The sequence below is a fragment of the Ceratotherium simum genome, chromosome 34 (genome assembly GCF_057802395.1).
Source record: "Ceratotherium simum simum isolate JZ-2026a chromosome 34, ASM5780239v1, whole genome shotgun sequence".
NCBI classification, from domain to species: domain Eukaryota; kingdom Metazoa; phylum Chordata; class Mammalia; order Perissodactyla; family Rhinocerotidae; genus Ceratotherium; species Ceratotherium simum.
The window spans coordinates 7,592,877-7,615,309 of NC_141933.1; the positions used below are offsets into that span (position 1 = coordinate 7,592,877).

Here is a 22,433-nt window from a genome sequence, read left to right on the forward strand (position 1 = left end):
CCTTCCAGCACTTGCTAAGCACTGGGTGGGCCCTGCTCTACACACGCTCCTTTATTCTTAAAACACCTTAGACCAGGGTCCTCTCTTCTTTATAGCTAGAGATATTGAGGTTCAGAGACAGGCTCTGGCCAAGGTCACAGCTGATAATCCTAGGAGCCAGCCACTGAAGCTGGAAGTCTTTGAATATACGGGGGTGAGAAATTGAACTTCAGATTAAGGCTTGAAAAGGCAACGGGCTTGTGAGGAAACGGACCCAGGCCTACTTGAACCCCACCTTGGTCTGACGTTGATCTCTATCACAATCAGGCAGCCTCACACCCTTCATCCCCTTCTCCATGCTCATCCACCCTGATCTGGCCACCTCCTCTAGCCTCCACCCAAACATTCCCAAACAGAAGAAACCGCCAACCAAAATCAAAAATAGTGTTATTAATTCTGGTGTCTCCGAAGCACAGAAAAAAAAAAAAGAAAAAAAAAAAAAAGAAAAAGACAAAGAAACCACCCTTCCCACATTTCAGCCCCAGGTCCAGGCCAAGGGGCTGCCCCTGCAGGCAGTGCAGGCCCAGGGGCCAAGTCAGTCCTGGCCACGGGCTTCAAGTGGGACCAGCCCATGGGTTTGGTTCTTAGGGCCTGGCTGGGAGGCTGCCTGCCTCAGTTTGGGGAGCCCAGGCCCTAGACGAGGGATGAGAGGTCAGGGTCAAGGTCAGAGGTCTGGGCCACTCAGTTCTGGTGCTCTGGCTGAGGCAGCCAGAGGTCAGGGTTCAGATGTGGAAGCCAAAGCCCTCAGTTCTGTGGTCCAGCAGAGAGGCCCAGAGGCCAGGGGTCCAAGTTACTGAATCCTGGGCTGCGATCCAGAGGGCACCAGGCTGCTCAGTACTGATGCTCCAGCAGGGGCTGGGCGGCCGGGCTCTCACGTTCCTCAGTAGGGACAGGCCAGTCGCCCAGGGTCCCAGTGGGCGTGCCACTCTCAGGACCACTGCTGTCCAAGCAAGGAATGTCCTGGGCTGCTCTGGGGGGTGAGGTGTTGGTACTGATATCCGGGCTGAGGCTGAGGTCTAGGGGCACCTGGGGAAGGAGAGAGAGGTTGGTGGCAGAGTAGATCTGAGCTGCCTGTGACCCGACCTTCCCACAGGACCCTTACCTGAGATTTGGGGGTGCCTCCTTTGGGGCTCCCTGAGGTTGGCTCCCCCTCGGATACCCCCAACCCCTTCCGACCCCCCAGGCTCCACTTCCCACTGGGACCCTCAGAACTGAGGAAACCAGGGCCAGGGGGCCTTGAGGGCCGGGGACCCTCGGTGGGGGTGGGTGAAGCAGGGGGCGGCCCAGAGAGCCGAGGGGGTGGCCATTGCAGCAGAGGAGGGGGGCGTCCATCACCAGAGCTGCTCAGGGAGGGCCTCGGGCCCCAGCCAGGGCCTGACGGGAGGGGTTGGTCACCACTGCCTGTGGGAGAGAGATAAGAGGGCAGAGACCTCAGGCAGGCTGTCCTCCTTACCCACTGGTTCAGCCTGGTCTATACCAGCTCACCTGAAGTGTTCTCAGGCGTGGGGTGTGCCAAGGGGGGGTTACTGCTGAGGGAGGTCAAGCCACCGCCTCCGCCACAGTCCGAGTCGTCCACATTCCCGCCACTATTGCAGCCGGCACCACAGCCCTTATGAAGCCTGGGGGCAGGGAAGTAGTGAAGAGCTGGGCGGGGGTTAGGGCCAGAGACCTCACCAACATAAGCCCGCAGCCCAAGTCATCTAACATCTCTGAGGCACAGGGTCCTGTCTCTGCTCAGGATCTTTTAAGGGAAAACAATAGCCTGGGGGGTGGGGGGGGGTGGATCAGGTCAGCTCCGGGAGGGGCCCACTCCAGGGCTCAGTCCAGGCTTCAGCACTTCCTCACTCTGAGACCAAGGAGGGAGCAGCTTCTTCATCTCTCTCAGCCTCTTTCCTGCTCCATGAACCTGGCCTCCTGGGCTAGGGGCGGCGGTCAGGGCTCACCTCTCCCAGCTGTGCAGAAGCCAGCGAGCAATGGCGCCCAGGCTCACGGGGCCCCCCCACAGCACGCGCAGCTGAGGGTGGCTGCCAGCCAGCGAGGTGGTCAGGGGCGACACGTAGATGGGGTAGCCCAGCGGCTGGTCGCAGGAGGAGTTGATCATGTTGCGCAGCGCCTGCTTAGCATTCTGGATGCTGCCCCGCTCGGGGTTCCGGTTGCGCAGGAACACCAGCTCCTGCTGCTGCCCAGCCCACAGGCCTCGCACACACTCGCGGTTCACCTGCGGGCAGCCACACGCAAGGGTCAGGAGGCCGGCGCCAGGGCGGGGGGCCGGGTTGGGCGGGTGGGCCATCCCCACCTTGATGACTCGGAAGCTGAGGTGGCGCCGGTTGAGCATGATGATCTTGTACTCGTCAGAGGCGTCATCCAGGACGTGGCGCAGAGCCAGCAGTGAGGGTGTGTTGCTGAGGATGGCGCTGCGCCAGGCTGGGTCGCCCTCATGCGAGATGACGAGCCGCTCCTCATTGGCCGCGATGGCATCATACAGGGCGGCCGGCTCCTCATACTCATCTGGGGATGTGAAGTGGTCCTGCAGGGAGGCCGGGAGGGCCGGGGTCAGTGGCCCCTGCCCTCGGGAGGGGGTTCATCACCCACCCAGCCTGGGTACACTTCTGCCCACCTGGTGAAGCTTCAGGGCCATGCGAACCCCAGGCGCCACCACGCGGTGAAGCAGGTCCATGTCGGCAAAGACCCACTCGTCTCGTGGGGAGGTGATGCGGAAGTCCCCCTTGAACAGGGCGTGCAGGCCATAGAGGAAGGGCTCCAGGCTGGGAAGAGGAGCAGGGAGGTGAGCATGAAGGTTTCGGAGCTCTGGCTCTACGTGCGGTGGTCCGAGCCAAGCCCTTTCTTCATGCTGGGCCTCAGTTTCCCCATCTTGACAAGAAAGTCCGTCTCTGCCCAGGTCCCTCACACGGTGGTGAGGAGGAGGCAAGGTCACAACTGGGAGGTGCCTTGCCCACAGGAAAGAGCCACACAGAAGGAAAGACCGACGTGGTTCCTGGGGTCTCTGGCCTGGAGCTCTTGACAGAGTGGGTGGAGGGGAGAGCGGTAGGCCCGGCTGGACCCGTGGGCACTCACCTGGCAGACATGCTGTGGGAGGCTGTCCCCAGGGCCCGGCGGCCCAGCACACACAGGCCAAAACACAGCGTGACCAGCGGCGAATTCCAATCCTGGTCCACAGGCTGTGGCACAAGAACCCCCGTCCCCAGAGCCCAGCTCAGACCTGGGACAGGTAACTTGGGGTGCAAGCCGGGGCCCAGGCCAAGGGAGGCTGAGGGTGAGAGGAACCCACACAGGGAGAGCAGAGAAGTAGAGAGGGAGAAGGCAGCTCCAGGGTAGTGGGGGCCGGACCTGGCTGCGCCGGGAGGCGCAGTACTGGATCCACTCGAGGTGCACTGCGCAGAAGGAAGGCAGTGAGAGGCCAGAGAGGCGAAGGTCATAGTCCTCATCCACGCTCAGCGAGAAGGTGGGGTCCGAGTCAGCGTAGCCAGGCGCCCGCACAGGCCGCAGGGCTGCCACAATGCCCTCGTGGTTCAGCCACGCTTCCAGCTTCGGTGAGCGGCTCACGTAGTAGATGATGCTCTGGAAGGCGAGGGCAGGCATCAGGGCTGGGACCAGTGGCAGGGGTAGTGCCCTAGACCTAGCCAGTGGAGGGAAAGCATCAGGGTAAAGAGGTTTCTCCCTGGGGCCCGGCCCCGTGGCTTAGCGGTTAAGTACGCGCGCTCCGCTGCTGGCGGCCTGGGTTCGGATCCCGGGTGCGCACCGACGCACCGCTTGTCCGGCCATGCTGAGGCCGCGTCCCACATACAGCAACTAGAAGGATGTGCAACTATGACATACAACTATCTACTGGGGCTTTGGGGGAAAAAAGAAGGAGGAGGACTGGCAATAGATGTTAGCTCAGAGCCGGTCTTCCTCAGCAAAAAGAGGAAGATTAGCATGGATGTTAGCTCAGGGCTGATCTTCCTCACAAAAAAAAAATAAATAAAAAATAAAGGTTTCTCTCCGAGACTGAGATGAAGTCTGCTCCCTAGGACACCCACCCATGTCCATCTCAGCTCCCAGAAGCCGCACAGGCAGGTCTGCGCCCCTCCCCACTCCAGGGAGGAAGAGCGAGAAAGCAGACAGAAGCGCCTCTCCTGACAGAGTGCGCCCTGGAGGGTCCCTCACTGAAGTGCTTGCGTGCTTGCCTCAGAAGACACCCCATTTGTGAGGGAAATTGAGGCTCAGACAGATGGCAGACTTGCCTGAGGTTACAGAGCAGGGCAGATTGAGCTGGGACTGGAACCCGGGGACCTTCGACACCATGAGGCTGTGGGATCCAGATCTCAGAGGCCTTGTAAGGTCAGGCTGAGGTGGCGGGGCTGCCTGCAGGCCAGTGGGTCTAATGCCCCTGGGTCACAGGTCCCTTTAGGCAGCTGAAGTGTGACAGCCACAGAGCCTCCTCTCAGAAGAAAGGTAGAGGTGCAGCATCCTGTGCCCAGCCGGGGCTCCCAGACCCCTTCAGAGACTGTGGGTATCTAACCAGGGTTTGGGCACATGGAGAAGGTAGGCAGCTGGCACAGCCAGGACGGATGGGCAGTGCGAGGCTGGCAGCTGGCAGCCAACGAGGTTACTGAGATTCCATGTGCCGCCCTGGGATGGAGCCGATGGGGCTGGCCCTCTGCCTGGGTAAGGGGTGGGGAGTCCGGGGCTGGGGAGGGTGGTGCAGCTGGCCATGAACAGAGGGCACCCAGGCAGTTGGGGTGTCCAGCAGGGTGGCTCTGGTGGGGCACGGAGAGGCCAAGAGCCTGGGCTAAATGACTGCAGTACAAGCTGGGAAGAGCCAAGGGCCTCAGACAGCTCCCTGGGGGGTCACGTGGAAGCCACGGCTATGGGGGGAGGGGGGCTTGCCTGGCGGCTGGGAGTCTGGCCCCAGCATCACCTTGGCAGTGGGCAGGTGGACAGGCAGTCTGGGGAGGGCTGGGCTGCCTCTTCACCAAGAAGAAGGTGGACCAGGAGCCTAGCGGGGTGAGCGGGGGCAGAATGGCTGTGGGGAAGCTTCAGGCTCCAGGCAGACTGGCTCCAGACTGACCTTCTTGCCCAGAGGGCGTCTCCACAGTCCCCACCACAGCCCCCAAGAACCAGAAAAGAAAACCTTCAGGGGTGGAGGGAGGAGCTGGCCTGGCACAGAGTAACTGCTCCCTTAACTTCTGCCACCGCCGTTGTTCTGTGACACTCCAGCTGTCCTGGGACCCACCCCTCGGCGTGGCTGTCAGCTGTAAGAGCTCGAGTCTGTGAGCGTTCGCTGGGAGTCTGCTCAGTGTTTCACATGGGGTGCCTCACTGAATCCTCAAGAGCCTCACGACTGTGGCGCCTTTTCTGCCTCATCCCCACCCTACTGCAGAGCCAGGTCTGTGAGCCTCAGTTTCCTCAGCTGTGAAATGGGCCAATTACATGGGCCCTGCCTCTTCTTAGGGCTGCTAAAAGGACCACAGAGGGTAACAAACATGCCTGGGCTTGGAAATGGTGCGAGGTGTGGCTGCAGGTGGATGTGGGGGCCAGCATCTCCACGGCTGTGGGGGCTGGATTGAGTCTCTCACCCAACTGCACTTAGTGACTCCCAGGGGAGGGGCAAGGTGAAGGAGGAGGTGCCAAGAGGGCTGAAGCCGCACAGGAGGTGGTCTGCCTGCTCTGCAAACCCCGAGGACTGGACAGGACACATCCTTGCACTGCCCCAGGACCGAGGGGCAACCCTGCACAGCTGCTCCCCTCAAGCCCAGCCTGTGGCAGCCCCCACTTGTCCTTCCAAACTTTACCGCACACTCCGTCCCTGGTGGAGCCTTCCCCAGGTCCTCCGGGCACCTCTACCTGGCTCTGCTTCTGCCCAGCCCTTGCAGTAACTATAGCCGTGGCAAGTTGGCATCCCTGTGAGACCATAAACTTGGCAGGGGTGGAGCTCATCTCGGCCTGCCAGCCTGGGCCTGGCTGGGCGCCTGGGGCACAGCCGTGAGAAGGCTACGTGGGCCTGGAGCTGGGCTTGCGGGAGGCAGCAGGGTGACCCGGGCAAGAGCACTTCTCTCGAGATGCGAGAGGAAGGTAGGCAGGACCATAACCCCTGGGTGACCCTGGGCTTGGAATATCCCTGACTGGACCACAGCCTCTTTTTTGGTGAAAGGAGGCGGGGGGCGGTTTCCACAAACCCTTCCCTAGGAGTGGATGGGTGGATGGAAAAAACGACAGAGAAATTACAGCTTCTTGGACACGTGACACAGATGGGACATCCACTGGAGGCAAAAAGACAGCTGGGGAATGCATAGGACCACCCTGGACAGAGCTCCAGGTGGGCAGGCGCACCTGGGCCCCACAGGTCACCCCTCCAGGCCCCTCACAGGGAGCCCCAGGGCAGATGCTAAGAGGGCACGAGGGGACCCGGCCTGTGACCACCAACCCACCCCGCTCCTACAGCAGGAGCCACAAAGCTTCATCATTCATGCCATCTCACAGAACTACAATAATCTCCACTTCTCAAGGAGGTAAACTGAGGCACAGCACGGTAGGTGACATTCCAGGCTTCCCAGAACTCAGTCTGGACCCCACACTGTGCCTCACAACCCCCACCACCCCCAAGAGGTCTCAAGACCCTCAGGCCCGGCTTGGAGCTCCGAGGCTGAGACAGGGAAGCCCAGGCCTGGGTTAAGTCTGGCTCTGCCACTTTCTCCTGATTCTGGGGCCTCAAGCAAATCACTTCCCTCTGCAAGCCAGCTTCCACATCTCAGGTGGCGGGACCTCTCTCGGAGGGTGTGGTGGGCCTCCCCCAGCTCAGGAGAGGTGCCTGCATAGAGCCTGCCCCTTGGTAAGGACCACTGCCTGGCAGTTGCCCCTAGATTGTCATTAATGCCACCACTGTTAGCATTCTCATCATTGTGTGCTGGTGGGATGTGGGGCAGGGGGCTAGTGGTCTAGAAGACTGGCTTCAGCAACTGCCTCTCCCAGGAGCAGCAGCTCAGTGATGGGGTCCATGCATGTGCTGCCCACCTGCCCCCAACACTCACTGCCCAAGGTGGGCCTTCCAGAAGAGGGTGACAAGAAGTACCCCCTCCAGGCACCCCACTGTCAGAGCCACACAGGCCGCTGAGGCCTGAGGCCAGCCGTCCAGTGGTGGCACCCCGGAGAATGCCTAAACTCTCAGAGGCCTCAGCCTCCCTTGAGCAAAGGAGATTCTCAGTGCTCCAGAAGCTGGTGCTCGGGCTGCTCGTGGTCAGCGCACGTTCACCAGCGGGGACCCCTGCTGCCCAGCCGCCCGCCTGCCGTACCTTGACATAGTAGGTGATGAGGATCTTGCGGAGGTCGAACACCTGCAGCATGGAGGCTGCGTTGTTGTCGCTGATGCTGTAGCCCTCCAGCACGTACTTGCTGGCCGTCACCTCCCAGGCCAGCCAGCGCTGCCCGAAGGCGGCATTGAAGGACAGGACCCGCGGCAGGTGGCCGGGCTCACAGCAGCAGCAGCCCTCGTCCTCCTCCACACCCTCCGTGATGGCCTCCACCTCGCGCTGCTGGCAGTACGTACCTGCAGGGGAGGGGCGGCCAGTCAGGGGGCCGCCTGGACATCCCTGCTGGCCTCCTCCCCGGGGAGGGCCCAGGCACGGCGCTGGAGGCCTGCGCCACTCACCCTCCCGCCCGGGATGCTGGGTGAGAAAGCGCTACTGAATGAATGAATGAACAAATGAGTCCCTTTCTCCTCCTGACTCCCAGCAGCCACGGTGGGTGGGAGCAGGTGGGAAACAGGGGTCTGATCCCTCGTTTATAGAGGCAAGGACTGAAGCTCAAAGAGAAGTGACTTGCTCAGGTTTGTGTGCCTGTGACCTGTGCTTGGCACCCCCGTGCGTGTTCAGGGGCCTCTTCTGAAACTGGCATCAATGCGTCCATCTTCCTGAGGGCGAGGAACTGGCTCACTCACCAGGGGTTATACGTGGCACCCGACCTGGGCCACGCCCAAGGCCACAGAGCAGGCCAGTGGGAGTTGGTGGGAGAACCCAGAGCTCCAGGCTCACACTTTCACCACAGCAACTGCTCAGTCACTGGGGACCCAAAGTCAGGGTCAGGGGTAGCCAAAGGAGACCGTGCCACCTCACCGCTCAGACCGGGAAACCCAGGCCCAGGGAGGAAGAGGCCTTGCTCAAGGTCACTCAGCAAACAGGGCAGAGCTGGAACCCAGCCCTCACGCACTAGGAAACGCAGCGCCCCGAGTTAGGCCCAAGCCCCGCGGCTCACCCCTGAACTCAAGGCCACGCAGCTGGAAGGTGACAAGGCCGTTGCCAACCTCGATGAGGTGCACCAGGGCGTTGAGGTAGTCGGAGGCCAGGACGAAGCAGTCGCCGGGGCCATAGTTGCCCCAGCGGCCCAGCACCAGGTCCCCACACAGCGTGTGCTGCAGCGAGCGTGTCAAGTGCTCGTAGAAGATGGAGTTGAGGTTGTTGTCGTCAGCGCCTAGGACCCAGGTCAGACAGACACGTCAACAAGGTGACAAGTAAGCAAGCCTCCCTCCCCGGGAAGCCCCACCCTAAAGCCCCTGGATGGCTGGGTACCCACCGGGGTTCCGGTCCAGCTGTGTGACCAGGCGGGTGTTGGAATGATCCACACGTTTAGTGCTGTTCACAGAGCAACAACACAATTGGCTGGGAGGGTGAGGCTGCCAAGGGCTCAGATGATAATTCCTGCCGGCCCACCATCGAGTCCTCTCTGAGCCCATACTCCTGTGCTCTGGGAGGACGCCGTGACAGCCCCCAGGAGGTGGCTAAGGCTCAGGAACACAAGAGGACTCACCGAGGACCACGAAGCCAGGAATCCCAGCGTGTGAGCCCGAGACCTTGGCCTGGCTCAGGTTTTGCCCTCATCGGATCAGCCATGTGAAGCCCACCGTGCCCAGCACTTGCCCCCACTGCGGGCCCCTCTCTGCGCCCCATCCAGCCTGGGCTCCAAACTCCTCCCTCGCTCCCAGCAACCTTCCCCATCCGGCAGCCCCACTCCTCCCAGGGTCCCCCACACAGACATGCCTGTCTCCCATGAGACTTACTTGTAGTCACGCTCCCAGAACTTGAGGGGCCGTGCGTAGGACATGATGAAGACGGCGCTGCCCAGCAGGGGGTTGAGCGGCGTGGAGAAGAGTGCGGAGAGCAGAGCCTGAACGAACAGCATGGCCGAGTCTGGGCCCGAGTCAAGGAGGCAGCAGGCACGTGGAACCCTCCCCAGCCTCCCTCACCACCCCTCAGGCCCCGCCAGCCTGCCCCACACCCCCCATCCAAGGCCACGGCCCTCCCTGCGCCCCCCACCCAGGCGGTGGGCGGTAGGCCAGGTACGTGGCACGGCAAAGGGCTGGGCAAAAGCGTGGAAAGCTGAGCCCCAGGTGATCTGCCAGGGCGCGATGTAGGTCAGCACAAAACGCAGCTTGTACAGCAGGTCCCACAGCTGGCAGGCCGGAGAGGGGAGGAGGTGGAAGACACACGGGTCACTCACAGAGGTGGGGTCTACCAAGTACCCGTTCAGAGCCTGGGGGCCACCCCACTGGCTGCCCACATGGGAGTCAAGCTCAACATCACTCCCACCCTTTCTCTCTGGACCTGGCTCAGAGCACCCATTACCGTTAGCAACCCCAGACAGAGCAACCATGCTAAAGGGCGTGAGTCATTTAATTCACGCAACCACCCTAGGAGCTTCCTACTGCTGACTCATTTCACAGATAGGAAAGTTGAGATTCAGAGAAAGTAGAGCAGGTAAATGACTTGCTCTGGCCACGCCACTCAGTCAGTGATGAGGCTGGGCCTCAACTATTGTACTGAGTGTCAAGAGACAGCCACCGGCCCTGGCCTCAGAGAGGGACACAGTCTGGATCTTCACTATCCTGGACCAGACCAGAAAACCAGACGAGAATGCCGAAGTGAGTACGAAAAAGGCTCAGGCCTGTGCTGGGACCCACTGCAGGCCTCCAGCACAGCACCAGGGAACGGTCCTTTGTTCATAGCGACTTCCCCACCCCTGCACAGGGACCCCTATAGCCTGGTGGAGCTGTCTACATACAGCCAGACCCTAGGGGCTTCTGAAAGTCAGCTCTTCACGGTCTCCAGGGCTGTGGCTGGCACACAGGCAGAGCTCAGAGGCTGCTGTCCAGAGGAGAAGGCCAAGTCCTAACCATCTTCACTGCTTGTGAGGAAGGGGGTCAAGAACACGACTCAGAGACAGGGCTGTTAAGTCAGACAGGCCTGGAGTCAAATCCTGACTCGCCACTAATTCCCTAGGGGACCTGAGGCGAGTCACTCGACCTCTCTAAACCACAGCTTCCTCTCCACCCCTCGAGGAGCTGCTGTGAGGCCCACAGTGGGGCTACTATGGAGCAGCAGCTACGAAGGCTGAGGCCCCTGAGGAAGTTCTCCCGCACCAAGGCAGCAGAGGTCCGCTCCTGTTGTGCGGCCTGACGTCTGTGCCTCGGCCACCAGCTCACCTTGCTGCAGAGCAGGGACATGAGAAAGTAGTCGAGCAGAAAGCCCTGGGAGAGGCGCGGGTAGTCGAAGTGGAAGAGCAGGACGGTGAAGGCCAAGGTCAGGTACTGCTGGGGCGGGCAGCAGAAGGCCGAGCGCAGCAGCTTCAGCCCAGCCACCGTCATCAGCAGCGCCCGGCAGCTGTGGGCGAGGGGCAAGCCTTAGGTGCCAGGTGGGGGCTCCGGGGCCAGTGGGTGTGGGCGCCCATCACTTGCCCGCCCTGGCCTGGGCTGTGTGGGGCTGGGCCCTGCTCTCTTGGGCCAGCCACTCTTAGTCTCTGCCCTCTAAAGGGGTCACCCCCTTTAGACACATTTGGGGAATACATCTGCTTTCAAATAGGCAACTGCTTCAACGGAAAGTGTGTCAGGGGCGAGGGTCCTACTTTAGCTTGCTGGGCAACTGAGGCAGGTCCCATTCCCTCTCTGGGCCTCAGTGGCCCCATGTGTCACTTGGAAAGGTAGAAGGTGGGGAGCGGGCAGTCCTCACTAGAGGCAGAACTTGTCCGGGTGGCTGACGACAGTGTGGGCGTCTACCGTGAGGGCGTTGAGCACCACGGCAGGGTAGATGAGGTACTTCTCGACGCACTGCAGGCCGGCGTACAGCTTCTCAAACCACATCACCTGGGCTGCGCCTGCAACAGAAGGCACGGCTGTTGGCCGCACATGGCCCTCCACGGCCCTCCACACTCCCCTCCCACTGCAGGGCCGGGACAGGTGCACTCTCAGAGGGAACCTCGAGAGAGGGCAAACCACAGGATGTGGTGTTCTGGGTCCCTAGAGACTTTGTGGGGGAGGCTGATCTTTGGCAGCTCAAATGCAGGCGATGAGGCCCAGACAAGGCGTGTCAGAACGTGCCCGTTCTGCTCTGTGAAAACTAGGCTGACGAGGACATCCCAGACGCCCACCGGGGCCAAGGCAGGCTGGGTGAAGCCTGAGTACATGGTGACCCCGAGCTGCAGGGCCCTTCTGAAGGCGCCACTGCCACTTGGCTCAAGCTGATTGTAGCCACATGCCACATACCTGGCCCAGACACCAGCCCAGTGGGCAAAATCTTTTATTGTTTAAGAACAAGAAGGCATGTGGACCTTCACGTAACAAATGCAGATGTTTAAACATTGGCTCAAGGGTGATTTTGTGGCACAACCCAAGTGTAAACATGCACCAGGCCGATCCAGTCCATCGGTAACCAGTCTGTAACTCTGGACAAGACATCCGTTAGGGCCCTGGAATTCTACTTTTCCATCTCCTCAGAGAAAGCAAGGCGGGCAGAGAAGGCCAGGTGAGAGCAAAGCAGGGGCTAAGCCGGGGCACAGCAGGTAGGAGAGAGCACGCAGGGCAGTGAAGGGCCGCAGGGCCAGCACAGACAGGGCAGCGTGGGCACAGGCTGCCCCCTGCTGGCACTCTGGGCAGAGAGGACCTGCTCCCATCAGGCTGCGGGTCAGCCAAGAAATCGGGGCAGGAGGGGTGGAGGGGTCCCAGCCCCAGGAGGACACTCACCGCGCACTTCATATTGGCTGTACTCCAGCGGCTTCAGCACGGGCTGCGACAGGCAGAACCAGGGCAGCTGTTTACGGAGCTGCGGCAGCAGGTAATGTGTGAAGAAGCCCACGACCCCAGCCAGCGCGTACAACACGAAACCCAGCACCGACTGCAAGAGGGAGAGGCCACAGGCTCAGCCGAGGGGAACAGGCCTGGGGCCACAGGGCCGAGAAGGACATGAGGCCATGGCTTCCCAGGGCCCTCAGGTTGGGCAGGCTCCCGCAAAGACTGGGGGGGGGTGGGCCGTGCCACACCAACCTTCAAGGCAATGAAGACGGTGCTGGCGCTGATGGCAAAAGTGAGCACGGCGATGACCATACACATCACCAGGTCAGAGTGCAGGACCTCACGCTGCAGGGCCGGGAAACACCAGTGTGGGTGCCTGCCACCCAGTGGCTAACCACACCATCCCCCCAGCCCCCTACCCCAAGACTAGAACCCTCACCACCGACTGGCGCATCTTGTCTGGCAGTGGGTCTGGGGGCTCGGCCCGGGCTGTCTCCAAGCTCCGCTCCTCCAGCTCAGGGAAGAGCTTGCTCCGGATCAGAGACCTGGGGTGTGTAAGGAGAGTCAGGGGCCCACCCGGGTCAGGGGAGGCCACCCCCTCCTCCCACAGGCCTCAGGGTCAGTGGGGGACAGGCACATGCACAGACTCCCCCCCAACCCTTGCCATGCACAGACCACACAAACACACACGTGTGTGCACATGGACAGGCACATGCAGGCACCCACCAGAGCACAGTGGGGTCACTGCTCTGCCGGCTCAGGTGGTAGGACAGCGCCACCAGGAGGCCACAGAAGACGGAGAAGAGGACAGGGACGTGCTGCTCCGGCCAAGGAGTCTGGGGAGAGAACGCATGCTGGTCAGGGGAGGCGAGGGTAAGCGTGGGGGGGGGGGTGCCCCCCATGGGAGAAGCCACTGCTGAGCCCAATTCACAGCCCTGTCCCCACAACTCCCCTGGGCCTCAACATGCCCCCCACCCCCACAGGTCACCCCTACCTTGAGGGCCCCGAGGCAGAAGCCATAGAGCAGGGCAGCAGCCAGCAGGCTGCGGGAGAGGCTGAAGACTGCAGTGAGCGGGCTGGTGGCGGCTGCGAAGTGAGCAACAGCAGGTGAAGCCAACCCCTACTGCTGGCACCCCACCTCCTCCCACCCTACCCGCTGCCCCTCAACTCCCAGAGGCTAACCTCCCCGGGACCCCGGCCCTGGCCCATTGGTCTCTGCTCCCCCAGCCCTGAGAGGCCTTCAGGGGTTCTGGCACTCTCTGGTTTAAACCACTTGCCTGGGGAGGGTGAGGAGAGCATGGGCTATGAGGCCACAGTACAGACGCAGGAGAAGGCTCAGCAAAGGGCTGGAGCCGTAGACCTAATCCATGGCCCCTCCTGGCCCACAATGCCCCCCGACCCCTGAGCCACCTGTGGGCTCCATACCTGTGCCCCCAAAGCCGTGCATATCTATCTGCTCCAACAGGTACATGAGGCAGGTGTTGACCTGGGGCAAGAGGCCCAGGAGGAAGACGAATGGGAAGCACAAGGTGAACACTGGCAGGAAAGGGAAGTGAAGGCCTGGTCAGCCTGCCGGCTGCCCCTTGGCCCACCCGTGGGGCCTCACTCCCCCCGCCCACCTTAGCCCTGCCCAGTCTCACCAGTGGCCACGTCACGGGCACAGAAGAAGAAGGAGGCGGAGAAGAGCGTGAGGCCGTACAGGGAGACGGGTGGGAAGGGCTGAGCTGAGCCCAGGGCGTCCAGCAGCCAGATGAGCAGACAGCAGATGCAGAAGTAGACAGGCCGGCTGTACGCAATCACCCAGTTGTGGCCCTGGGGAGTGGGCCCGTCAGGAGCTGGACCTCCTCCACTGACCACCTCACATGCATGTGCACACACATGTGAACACACATGCTCGCTCACATGACGCAGCCCAGCCCTGGATCCACGATAGAAAGCTTAGCAGGGTGGGGACAGCAGGACTGAGGATCTGGGGTGATAGAGGTGGTGGGGAGCCTGCCATTCTCCCACTTGACTCCCTTCCGACCTGGTCTCAGGCCCACCCAGGGTCCAGGCCTGAGCCTCCTGGGAAGGGATGCTGGAACTCACGTGCATGGGAGATGCTGCATCAGGCTGGACGCTCTGGAAAAGACAGGAGCTGCACTGGCAACAAGAGCCAGAGCCCAAGGGAGGGTCAGAGGCCCCAGCACCCATTCAGTTCTACCACTGGACTGTTATGAGCAAACAGGGAAGGACCCTGAACTCTTGTTTGTAAGACGGAGGGGCTGGCTACAGGGGATCTTAGGCATCTTATCTGCTTTCTAGCTCACACTCCTCAAAATGAGTCGTGGGAAGGCGTGGTCTGGGAAGAGGTGGGTGGGGGAAGGAGACCCAGGGAGTCAGGTCTGACCTTCAGCAGGGAATACTGGCAGGAGGCGATGACCAGGCAAAACTGGAAGACCCAGATGTCGGTGAAGAAGCCCTTGAGCAACAACAGGTAGCCCAGGAAGGCAACGAGGCTGCTCAGGCTGACGCCGAGGATGTTCTCCACCAGCCCCCGCGTCCTGGAGAGATAGCAGGGTCAGGGCACTGCCACCTCCTCACCCACTAGTGGGGCAAAGGTGGGGAACTGGGGGACAGGACCTGGCCTCAAAGGCCCATGTCTGGGCCTGTGCCTGACAGCCCTCATCCTCTGAACACACAAACCTTTGACCTCTCAGGGACCAGGCCAGGTTGCACCTGCCCCAGGAAGCCACCCGTTGCTCCCATGCATCCCAGTCTTTGCCCTTCTAGACCCCGAGGGCTCTAGGTGCCGCCACTCCGGGACTTGCCCACCTGCAGCTCCCACATGCCACATCAGGCCCACCACACCCAACCAAGCCCAGTCACAGTGCCAGGAGAAAGCCAGAGCCCGGGAAGCCAGGACACGGGTCTAGGTCCAAGTTGTCAACAAAAAACAAAAGTCACCTGACTTCTCTATCTGACTTTCTGAGCCTCAGCTCCCCCTGAGAAATGGGAAGGCTGGGACAAATGGTTTGTGAGCTTTTTCAGGCTACAGGACTCAATTTAATCAAATCTAACACAGAAGGAAAATAAAAACAGACTGAACAGGAATAGTTTGTTGAGAGAAGAACTTTGGGAGAGAGGAAGTGATTAGAGCCCCACCTACGTGGCCACCCCTCTGCTCCCCAGAGGAACCTGAAGAAAGCCCACTGCAGACTCCACTCCCCGATGCACCCTCAGCAACCCCCCTAGTCAGGTTCTCTGATGCTGTGATGGCCTCCACACGCTCACAGGGTCCGAAAGGCCAAGGGCCAGGGACGTTCTGGGAAGTGGGGGCTGAGGCAGGCGGGCACTCACCGGTCTAGTAGGGCCAGCAGGGCGAGCCGCTCGTAGCGCACAGAGGTCCAGCGGCCAGGGAGAAGCCAGTACTTGTAGCTGTGCTGGGCACGGGGTGGCGCCTCCTCCATCAGCGTCTGCTCCTGGGATTCGTGCAGGGAGTCCTGGTCCAGCAGGTCAAACTGCGGTCCCCACAGCCGCGGCCATCAGCCCCTCGCCCCCCACATGGTCGATGGCCACACGCCCCCACCCAGCACACACCGGCTGGTTGGCCATTTCCTCCAGCACAAAGTCCCCACCATCCAGCAGCCCCGTGGCCTGCCCTGACCCTCCACTGCAAGGGCCTGCTCCTTTCTCCAGGTTCCCAGGACAGGCTCAGTGGCTGCTGGGGACTGCAGGGGCTGTCTAGGGCCAGAGTTGCAAGCTCCTGTGTCTGTCTTCCCCTCCCAGGCAGCATCTCCCGCCTCCTGCTGGGCTCAATGAAATCCACTTTGTCCTCTGGGACATGGCACAGTTGCTACCCTCCTCCTGGACAGAGCCATCAAAGTCACTCTGACCACCCTACCCACACACAGAGCACCGGCCCTGAAGACAGGACCTGGTGCCAATGCCAGTGCTGTGAGGCCCTGGGTGAACTACTTAACCTTTCTGGGCTTCTGTGTCCTTCATTCAGCAAGTACTTATGGGGCACAACTATGGGCCTGGCCCTGTGCTGGGCCCTGAGAATACAACGGAGAGCCAGACACTCAGCCCTGCCTCTGGAGGTGGCCCTCAGCTGTAACAGGACAATGCCTAACCCATATGATGGTTAAGGAGAATCAACGTACCAGGCAGGGGCACGTGGGGCTTCTGGGCGCCGCTCATGGGGCTGTTTGTGACTATGGGTGTTAGATGCATGGGTGCTCCTTGTATGACTGTTTTTTAAACTCTTGAGTCTGTTTTATGCATTCTCAGTACTTCTGTTATTACTAAGCTGACAGCATAAGTTACATCCAAATTAGAGTACTTTTAGGAGTGCAAGGGGGCACGATGAATAACTCTGCTGAGATGACAATCATGAGCAGAGCGCCCTGAGCTATCCCCACATCAGGTACCCAGCACAGGGAGCAGCACAGTCATGTCTGGTAAGTTTTACGGCGCCTTCTGCAGATATCATTGCTGACATCCATCATCTCACTAACTGTGGCCCCCCGAGATATAAAAGATACTCCAAACATGTTAGTTACATAAGCAAATAAGGGACCTCTTGAGCCACTCAGATCCACAGCCTGCGCACCCTGTGCGAGCCATCAAAGGTCAGGACAGGCACCTTAGGGCCCCGAGAGCCCTCACTCAGAGAGGCCTGTCAATCCCGGTACCTGGGCAAGTGCTCAGTGATCTGCTCCCCACCACTGCCCCCCTCCTGCAGGTCCTTCCCCAGCCTCTGGCTCCTCACCTCTGGGATCTCCAGGGGCACTCGGCGCACCTGCATGCCCTGCAGAACCACAGGCCTCGGCTGCAGCAGGTTGAGGCCGCCCGCCGCCTCAGGGACATCAGCTGAGTGAAAGCTGGAGGAATGCGAGTGGCGGTCCCTGTGGGAACGACAGCCATGAGGGTGGGGACCACTGGTGTGCCCTGGAATGGGGTGGGGTTGAGCCCGAGGCATGGCCATGACTGGGGGCTCCAGGGGACTCAGATACACCAGAAGCAGCACAGGGGGGTGCGGAATAGGCAGGTGGCAGAAGTGCCCTCCTCCCAGGTCCTGGGCTTCCTAGAGGGCCCTGGAAGCCTTCTGCTTGAAATATTGTGTCCTGACAGCATCAAGGGATCCCTACAGGCCCGCCCTTCACTGCTCCCCACCCTCCTCTACTCCTAGAGATTCTGAGCTGCCCCTGCCCCAGCCCAGCGAAGGAAAGAGACAATCCTCAGAAATGGCAGTCACCAGGCCGCTGGCCCGGGAGAGCCTCTTTTGGGAGACTCACCAGGCTCCATTGGCTGCCTGTTCCCCCTGCTGCCCTACAGGGTTCTCGTAGCCACCTCCAGCCAGGCCAAAGGTGTAGGAACGCCGCACGCCTTGGACAGGGGTGTGGGACACAAGACAGCACGTGAGGAACAGGAGCACCAGGGCCCAACCCACCAAGGCCATCGAATGAGGAAAAACCCTGTGCTGTGTCCCCCTGAATGGCAGCACAGCCCCTGGGGACCAAGAGCTGGAGAGGAGTGGGTCCGTAGGTTAAGGGCCGGGCCCTGCACTCTGCCCACCCTGGGTTTGGATCCCCATTCTACCACTCGCTCAGCCTGTGCCTCAGTTTCCTCAACAGCAGAGCAGCAATGATGAGGCTACTCACGCCTCACCACGGGGCTGAAGTATGCACTCAACAGAGCGAGCACTGCCGCTGAGATGACAAAGACCCTCAGCGGGAGAGAAAGGGGGCGCTGGGCCAGCCAGGGTCAGAGGCTTGGCAGAGGCTCACCACTCTCATCGTAGAAGTAGTGCACGGCGCCCTCAGAGGTGTCATCAAAGGTGCAGGCCTCGTGGACGTTGGCGCCGGCCCGGGTGAGCAGCAGCGAGGAGGCGAAGTGCAGGGCAGAAGGCAGCGTCAGCGCGCGGGAGTGGGAGGCAGCCCGGCCGCGCTGAGCCTCCTGCAGGCTGCTGGGGAGGGGTCAGCCTATGGGTCAGCACTGCTAAGAGCCAGCCGGCCCCCACCGTGCCTCTCCAGCCAGCAGGTGCTCACCTGGGTGGCGAGCCCATGACGGAGGCTGGAGGGGTGGGGTTGCTGCCTGCATTGTGGCGCCTCCGGATGGCCTGGGTCCGCCTCACACCGCTCAAGCACTCCCGTTTGCCAGTCTCCTCAGCCGCTGCCCAGAAAGACGCCCAATCATGAGTGACAGAGGCTTAAATACACCCTGAGAGCGGGGAGCAAATGCTCCTACATGGAGCCAAAGGCCAGGCCTGCCCATAGTCCAACTGTGCCCTGCCTCTAGGGTCCAGCCGGGTCACCTAACTACTTGTGCCTCAGTTTCCACATTTGGAAATGAGGACGTGACCTCCCCCACCCCACTGGTGGCCCAGAAAAATGAATGTGGATGCAGGTAGTCCTCAAAGGGCAGAGGCTTCGCACTAACTGCAGGACCTGGAGCCAGGTGTCTGAGGTCTTTCTGCCTCAGTCTCCCCGTCGTTGGAGCCCTGCTTATCTGAGAGGTTTGGCAGATGCCACTCAATCGCTGCATCTACAACTGTCTGTTCTCCGACACAGAGGCTGAGCTGACGGTGACCAGATGCACTCCAGCCTGTCCCTTACCCAAACCCAAGCCCCTATCTGGCTCGCCTCCTCACCCCAGCCCTGGAGCTGGCACTCACCTCCCCCCACAGCACCTTCCTCCTGCAGCTCCCCCCGCCAGCCGGGCTGGTTGGCAGCAGGTCCCCTCCGGGCCTCAGCGGGCAGCAGAGCAGGCTCACCAGCAGCCAGCTCCACCCCTGCCTGGGCCTCCAGCTCAGCCTTGGAGCCAGCCAGGGGGCCCCTCAGAACATCACCCCCTGCCCCATCCATGCTCAGCACACGGGCATGCGTTTTGGCGCTAGCAGTACTAGGCGTCCGCTGGGTCCCATAGGGCCGCTTTGGGGGCACAGCAGTCCCCTCCTCAGCCCCGTGGGGGGCCCGTCGCTTCCGGGCTCCCCCTGCTGCACCCCGGGAGCTCTCGGGGGAGTAGCAGGAAGTAGAAGAGGAGCTGTCAGTACTATAGCGGCGCTGAGATCGGAGACTGGAGGCCGGGCTCAGTTCACTGCCCTCGCTGGTGTCTTCATCCTCAAAGAAACCCCCGCCTTCAAGCAGGGGCCGCCGAGGGGCACGGCCAGGTGGGGAGTGTCTTCGCATGGGCGGCCGCCGTTTGCCAGGCCGCAGCAGGGCCAAGTCCTTGGGCCGCACGACCAGGAGCGGCTCAGCCAGGCCCGGAGGTGTCCCTGCTCCTATGACTGTGTCAAAGGAACGCAGCGTGTCATCTGAGGGGACTCCAGCATCTGGTGAGGCGGGCAGCTCAGCCTCAGAAGGTGGGTCTGTGTCACTGCCCTCAGGGGCCTGCCCACCGGGGGGGCTGTCCAGGTGGGTCGAGTTGGTCTTCTCACTCTTGAAGCTACTCAGCGTCTCCCTGTCAGTGCCACTGAAGCAGGAATCTGAGGAGCCAGCTTTCTGGGGCATGGGCTCCCCCGAGCCCCGCCGGTCCAGGGGCTGGTAGCCGCCCGCTCCCCGGCGTTGTTCCCGTCGACTGCTGGTCCTCACCAGGGCCCGGTCAGGCCGGGTCAGGGTCAGGAAGCTCTTGCTCAGCTCCTGGCTGAGGCTCCCCTTCAGCAGGGGGCTCATGGGAGTGTCAGCCACACTGCTCCCACTCCAGGGGGCTCCATCTCCAGCCAGGGGAGAACGTTCTGAAGAGTCTGTGCTGGGGAGAGAGGGGTCTGGGGCAGCTCCCGGGGGCGTCTGGGGAAGGTCTCCAACTATCAGAAAGAAGAAAGACAGCACATGACAAAAAGGCATGCTATAAAAGGAACGGGTGGCTAAGCGGTTCCTACGGCCTCTCCTTTCCAAGAGCCCAGTTGGGACAGGACACTGAGGCGGCCCCATCCAGGAGGACACAGAGAGGCCCCAGGGAGGAAAACCTGGGGTGACAGAGACAAGATAGCTAGTCTTTCCCCCAAGCCCCTGCCATATCGCACTCACTCAGTTTCTCCTGTGAACTTAACTTCAGCATCTCTCGGTCGGCTGAAGTCACGATCACATTGTTGCTGCCCTGCTCCCGCACCAGCTCCTTGATGTCTGCAACCACGGCCCCAGAGCCGTCAGCAGGACCTCGAGGCATCCGCACACCATCCCCTCTTCCATACCACCACCACCTTCAGCTCTGAGCAGCAACCACCTACCTCTGAGGAGCCCAGAGTCCTCCATTCGGGGCAGCAACTCCTGAGCAGGCAGAGAGAGCCGTGAAGGAGCAAACAGGGCAAAGAGTAGGCTCAGGACACACCCACAGTGGGGACGAGCTCCCAAGAGTGCGAGAGGCTGAGGGCTGGGACCACTCACCGAAACCTGGTTGAAGCCAAACACAGAATGCTGGGAGCTACAGCGCACTGGGGGTGTGGAACTCACTTTCCGAAACACTGTCATCTCCACTCCAGGGTCCCTAGCAGTGAAGAAAAGCATGAACTTTGAGCTAACCTCCCCTCTTTATACGGTACCTTCTCCCCCATCCCCATCATTCCTTCCTTCTCAATGGTGCCCTTAAAAGTCCCCTTACACACGTAGTGCTCGATAGCTCAAAGAGCCAAGGTTCCCTAAGCCCCTCCTCCATCCTCCAATGCTCAGGCCCAGACACCAAGACCCCTCAATTCCCAAAGAGCCACTGCCCCACCCACCTGGGCAGACTGCTGTCCCCCTGGGCGGGCTCTTCCTCCGGCTCTCCCATGGTAGAGTTGCGCTTCTCCACAATTTCGCCCTGGTCGAACATAGCGTGCAGCCGATAGTTCACAGTCTTGATGGTAGCGAAGATGACAGCCACCACAAGGCAGTACACGCCGGCCACCATCAAACTGGGGGGCAGGACCTGGAGGTGACAGCAAGTCAGGTCCTTCCTCACACAGCCCTACCCCCATGGGCTGGACCTACCACCAGTTATGGCTAGAATTCACAAATTCACAAGAAAATTTCATCATCCCTCCTTGCCACCAGTACAAAAATCCTGTTACGGACCTCTATCTTCCAACTGGAAAGAGAGATTAAGTGAGGGACTCAAGGTCACCCAGCCCAAGAAGGGATGCATTTGGCCTCTCCTCCACACACCCCAAACTCTGCAGATTCCTCTCTCCACACGCCAGCGCCCAAAGCACAGCCCCAAATCCGTACCAGGTAGCCACCCCGCTGTGACATCTGCCCTCCCTTTCCCAGGCGGGATTTACAGGTGGCGGCAGCATCTCACCATGTACAGCAAGAAGGGAAAGGTGAGCAGGAAGATCCAGACATAGAGATGGAAGCAGTTGGAGAAGGTGCTCTGGTGCGGGTCGAAAAACCAACCGCCGGTGAGAGAGGCCCACACCCCCTGGCGCAGGATCTGCAATACCTGCGACCCCATGGCCCCGCCGCTGCTGCGCGCGCCCCCCTCCCGGGACCCTCATGGGGGCGGCCCCCGGCCCATGCCCCGCCTGGCGCCCGAGGGCCCCGGGGCCCGGCCTCGCGCTCACGCCATGGCCTCCCCCAGCGGGGGAGAGGGGTCGCCCGGGGAAGGTGCGGGCAGGGGGCGGGGCTAGCCGAGACGGTCAACGGTGCGAGGCTCGGGTGCGGGGGTGGAGCCGCATCAGGGGCGGGGTCTGGGCCCCCACCGCCGGCCCAGAACTGCTCCGAGGGGCCGAGCCGGCAGGCAGGCGCGGGGCACGGGCCGGGCACCAGTCGGCGGCATCCAGAGGTGGGCGTGGGGCGGGTGCTCCTGGGGTGCAGGCGACGGCTCCGGCCCCAGGAGAGCCCGGAGACCCTGAGGTCCACTTCCGGGGTCACAGGTCACTTGCTTCGGGCTCCGCGTTCGCCCCGCTTCTGCGGGAGCCGGCCCGAGGGGGAGGCCGGAAGAAGGAGCCGCGAGCCGCCAGCCTGCAATGGCGCATGCGCACGACGGGCCCAGTTGGGACCCGGAAAAGGAAAACCGGACGGCATGAATGCGCAAGCGCAGGGAGGTGGTGGAGCCATAAAAAACGGAGGAGCCGGGTGTGCGTGCGCAAAGTCTAGGTCTGAGAGGAAAGGCGATCCAAAGGTGGAAGGCCTTGGGCGCATGCGCACACCTGAGCCGAGCCAACCTAGCAGAGACCACTGGGCGAAACCGAAGGGATAGTTGGGTGGCCATTGGTTAACGGCGGCGTTAGTTGGCGTAAAGCTCTCCTGGTGATTTACAGGAGGCGGGGAAAAGGATGGAGGCGTGGACTCCCCAGGGTACGGCGAGAGTTCTGGGCTCCGGGAGCACACCCCTCTTGTGCTGGACCTCAAACGTCATGAGCGTCTCTCGGCCCGAGCGG

The 22,433-nt window shown here is 61.4% G+C and overlaps 1 protein-coding gene across 4 annotated transcripts; it reads right to left on the reverse strand.

The window, feature by feature from the left end:
- Positions 1–409: 409 nt before the first annotated feature.
- Positions 410–22,368, reverse strand: PCNX3 (pecanex 3). Of its 4 annotated transcripts, none has more exons than XM_087422636.1 (35): positions 21,353–22,368; positions 20,793–20,980; positions 20,461–20,560; positions 20,304–20,343; positions 20,104–20,199; positions 18,753–19,880; positions 18,127–18,250; positions 17,866–18,041; positions 17,374–17,464; positions 16,848–16,983; positions 15,434–15,594; positions 14,484–14,637; positions 14,183–14,215; positions 13,735–13,906; positions 13,520–13,630; positions 13,089–13,180; positions 12,821–12,930; positions 12,534–12,639; positions 12,347–12,439; positions 12,047–12,197; positions 11,037–11,181; positions 10,514–10,691; positions 9,375–9,483; positions 9,092–9,221; positions 8,608–8,666; positions 8,290–8,505; positions 7,332–7,585; positions 3,388–3,618; positions 3,115–3,218; positions 2,657–2,804; positions 2,336–2,566; positions 1,983–2,257; positions 1,525–1,658; positions 1,142–1,440; positions 410–1,065 (listed from the first exon to the last, which is right to left on the reverse strand). In XM_087422636.1, exons 1-35 carry the CDS (start codon positions 21,503–21,505, stop codon positions 871–873), a joined length of 6,123 nt encoding a protein of 2,040 aa, XP_087278762.1. In that variant the 5' UTR covers positions 21,506–22,368; the 3' UTR covers positions 410–870. The 4 variants fall into 4 exon arrangements, with proteins under 4 accessions (XP_087278762.1, XP_087278763.1, XP_014648507.2 ...); XM_087422637.1 differs by having other exon boundaries at positions 15,434–15,576; positions 17,866–18,044; XM_014793021.2 differs by having other exon boundaries at positions 17,866–18,044.
- Between the last annotated feature and the right edge of the window lie 65 nt (positions 22,369–22,433).

Bases quoted from the DNA above. Each gene is read 5' to 3' on its own strand.
- PCNX3 (XM_014793021.2), bottom strand. From the start codon at position 21,505: ATGGGGTCGCAGGTATTGCAGATCCTGCGCCAGGGGGTGTGGGCCTCT. The intron at 12,440-12,533 runs GTGAGGGTTCTA...CCGGCCCTGCAG, and splicing joins ACAAGATGCGCCAGTCGGTG to CGTGAGGTCCTGCACTCTGA. The intron at 7,586-8,289 runs GTGAGCCGCGGG...CCTCCCCTGCAG, and splicing joins GCGTGGCCTTGAGTTCAGGG to GTACGTACTGCCAGCAGCGC.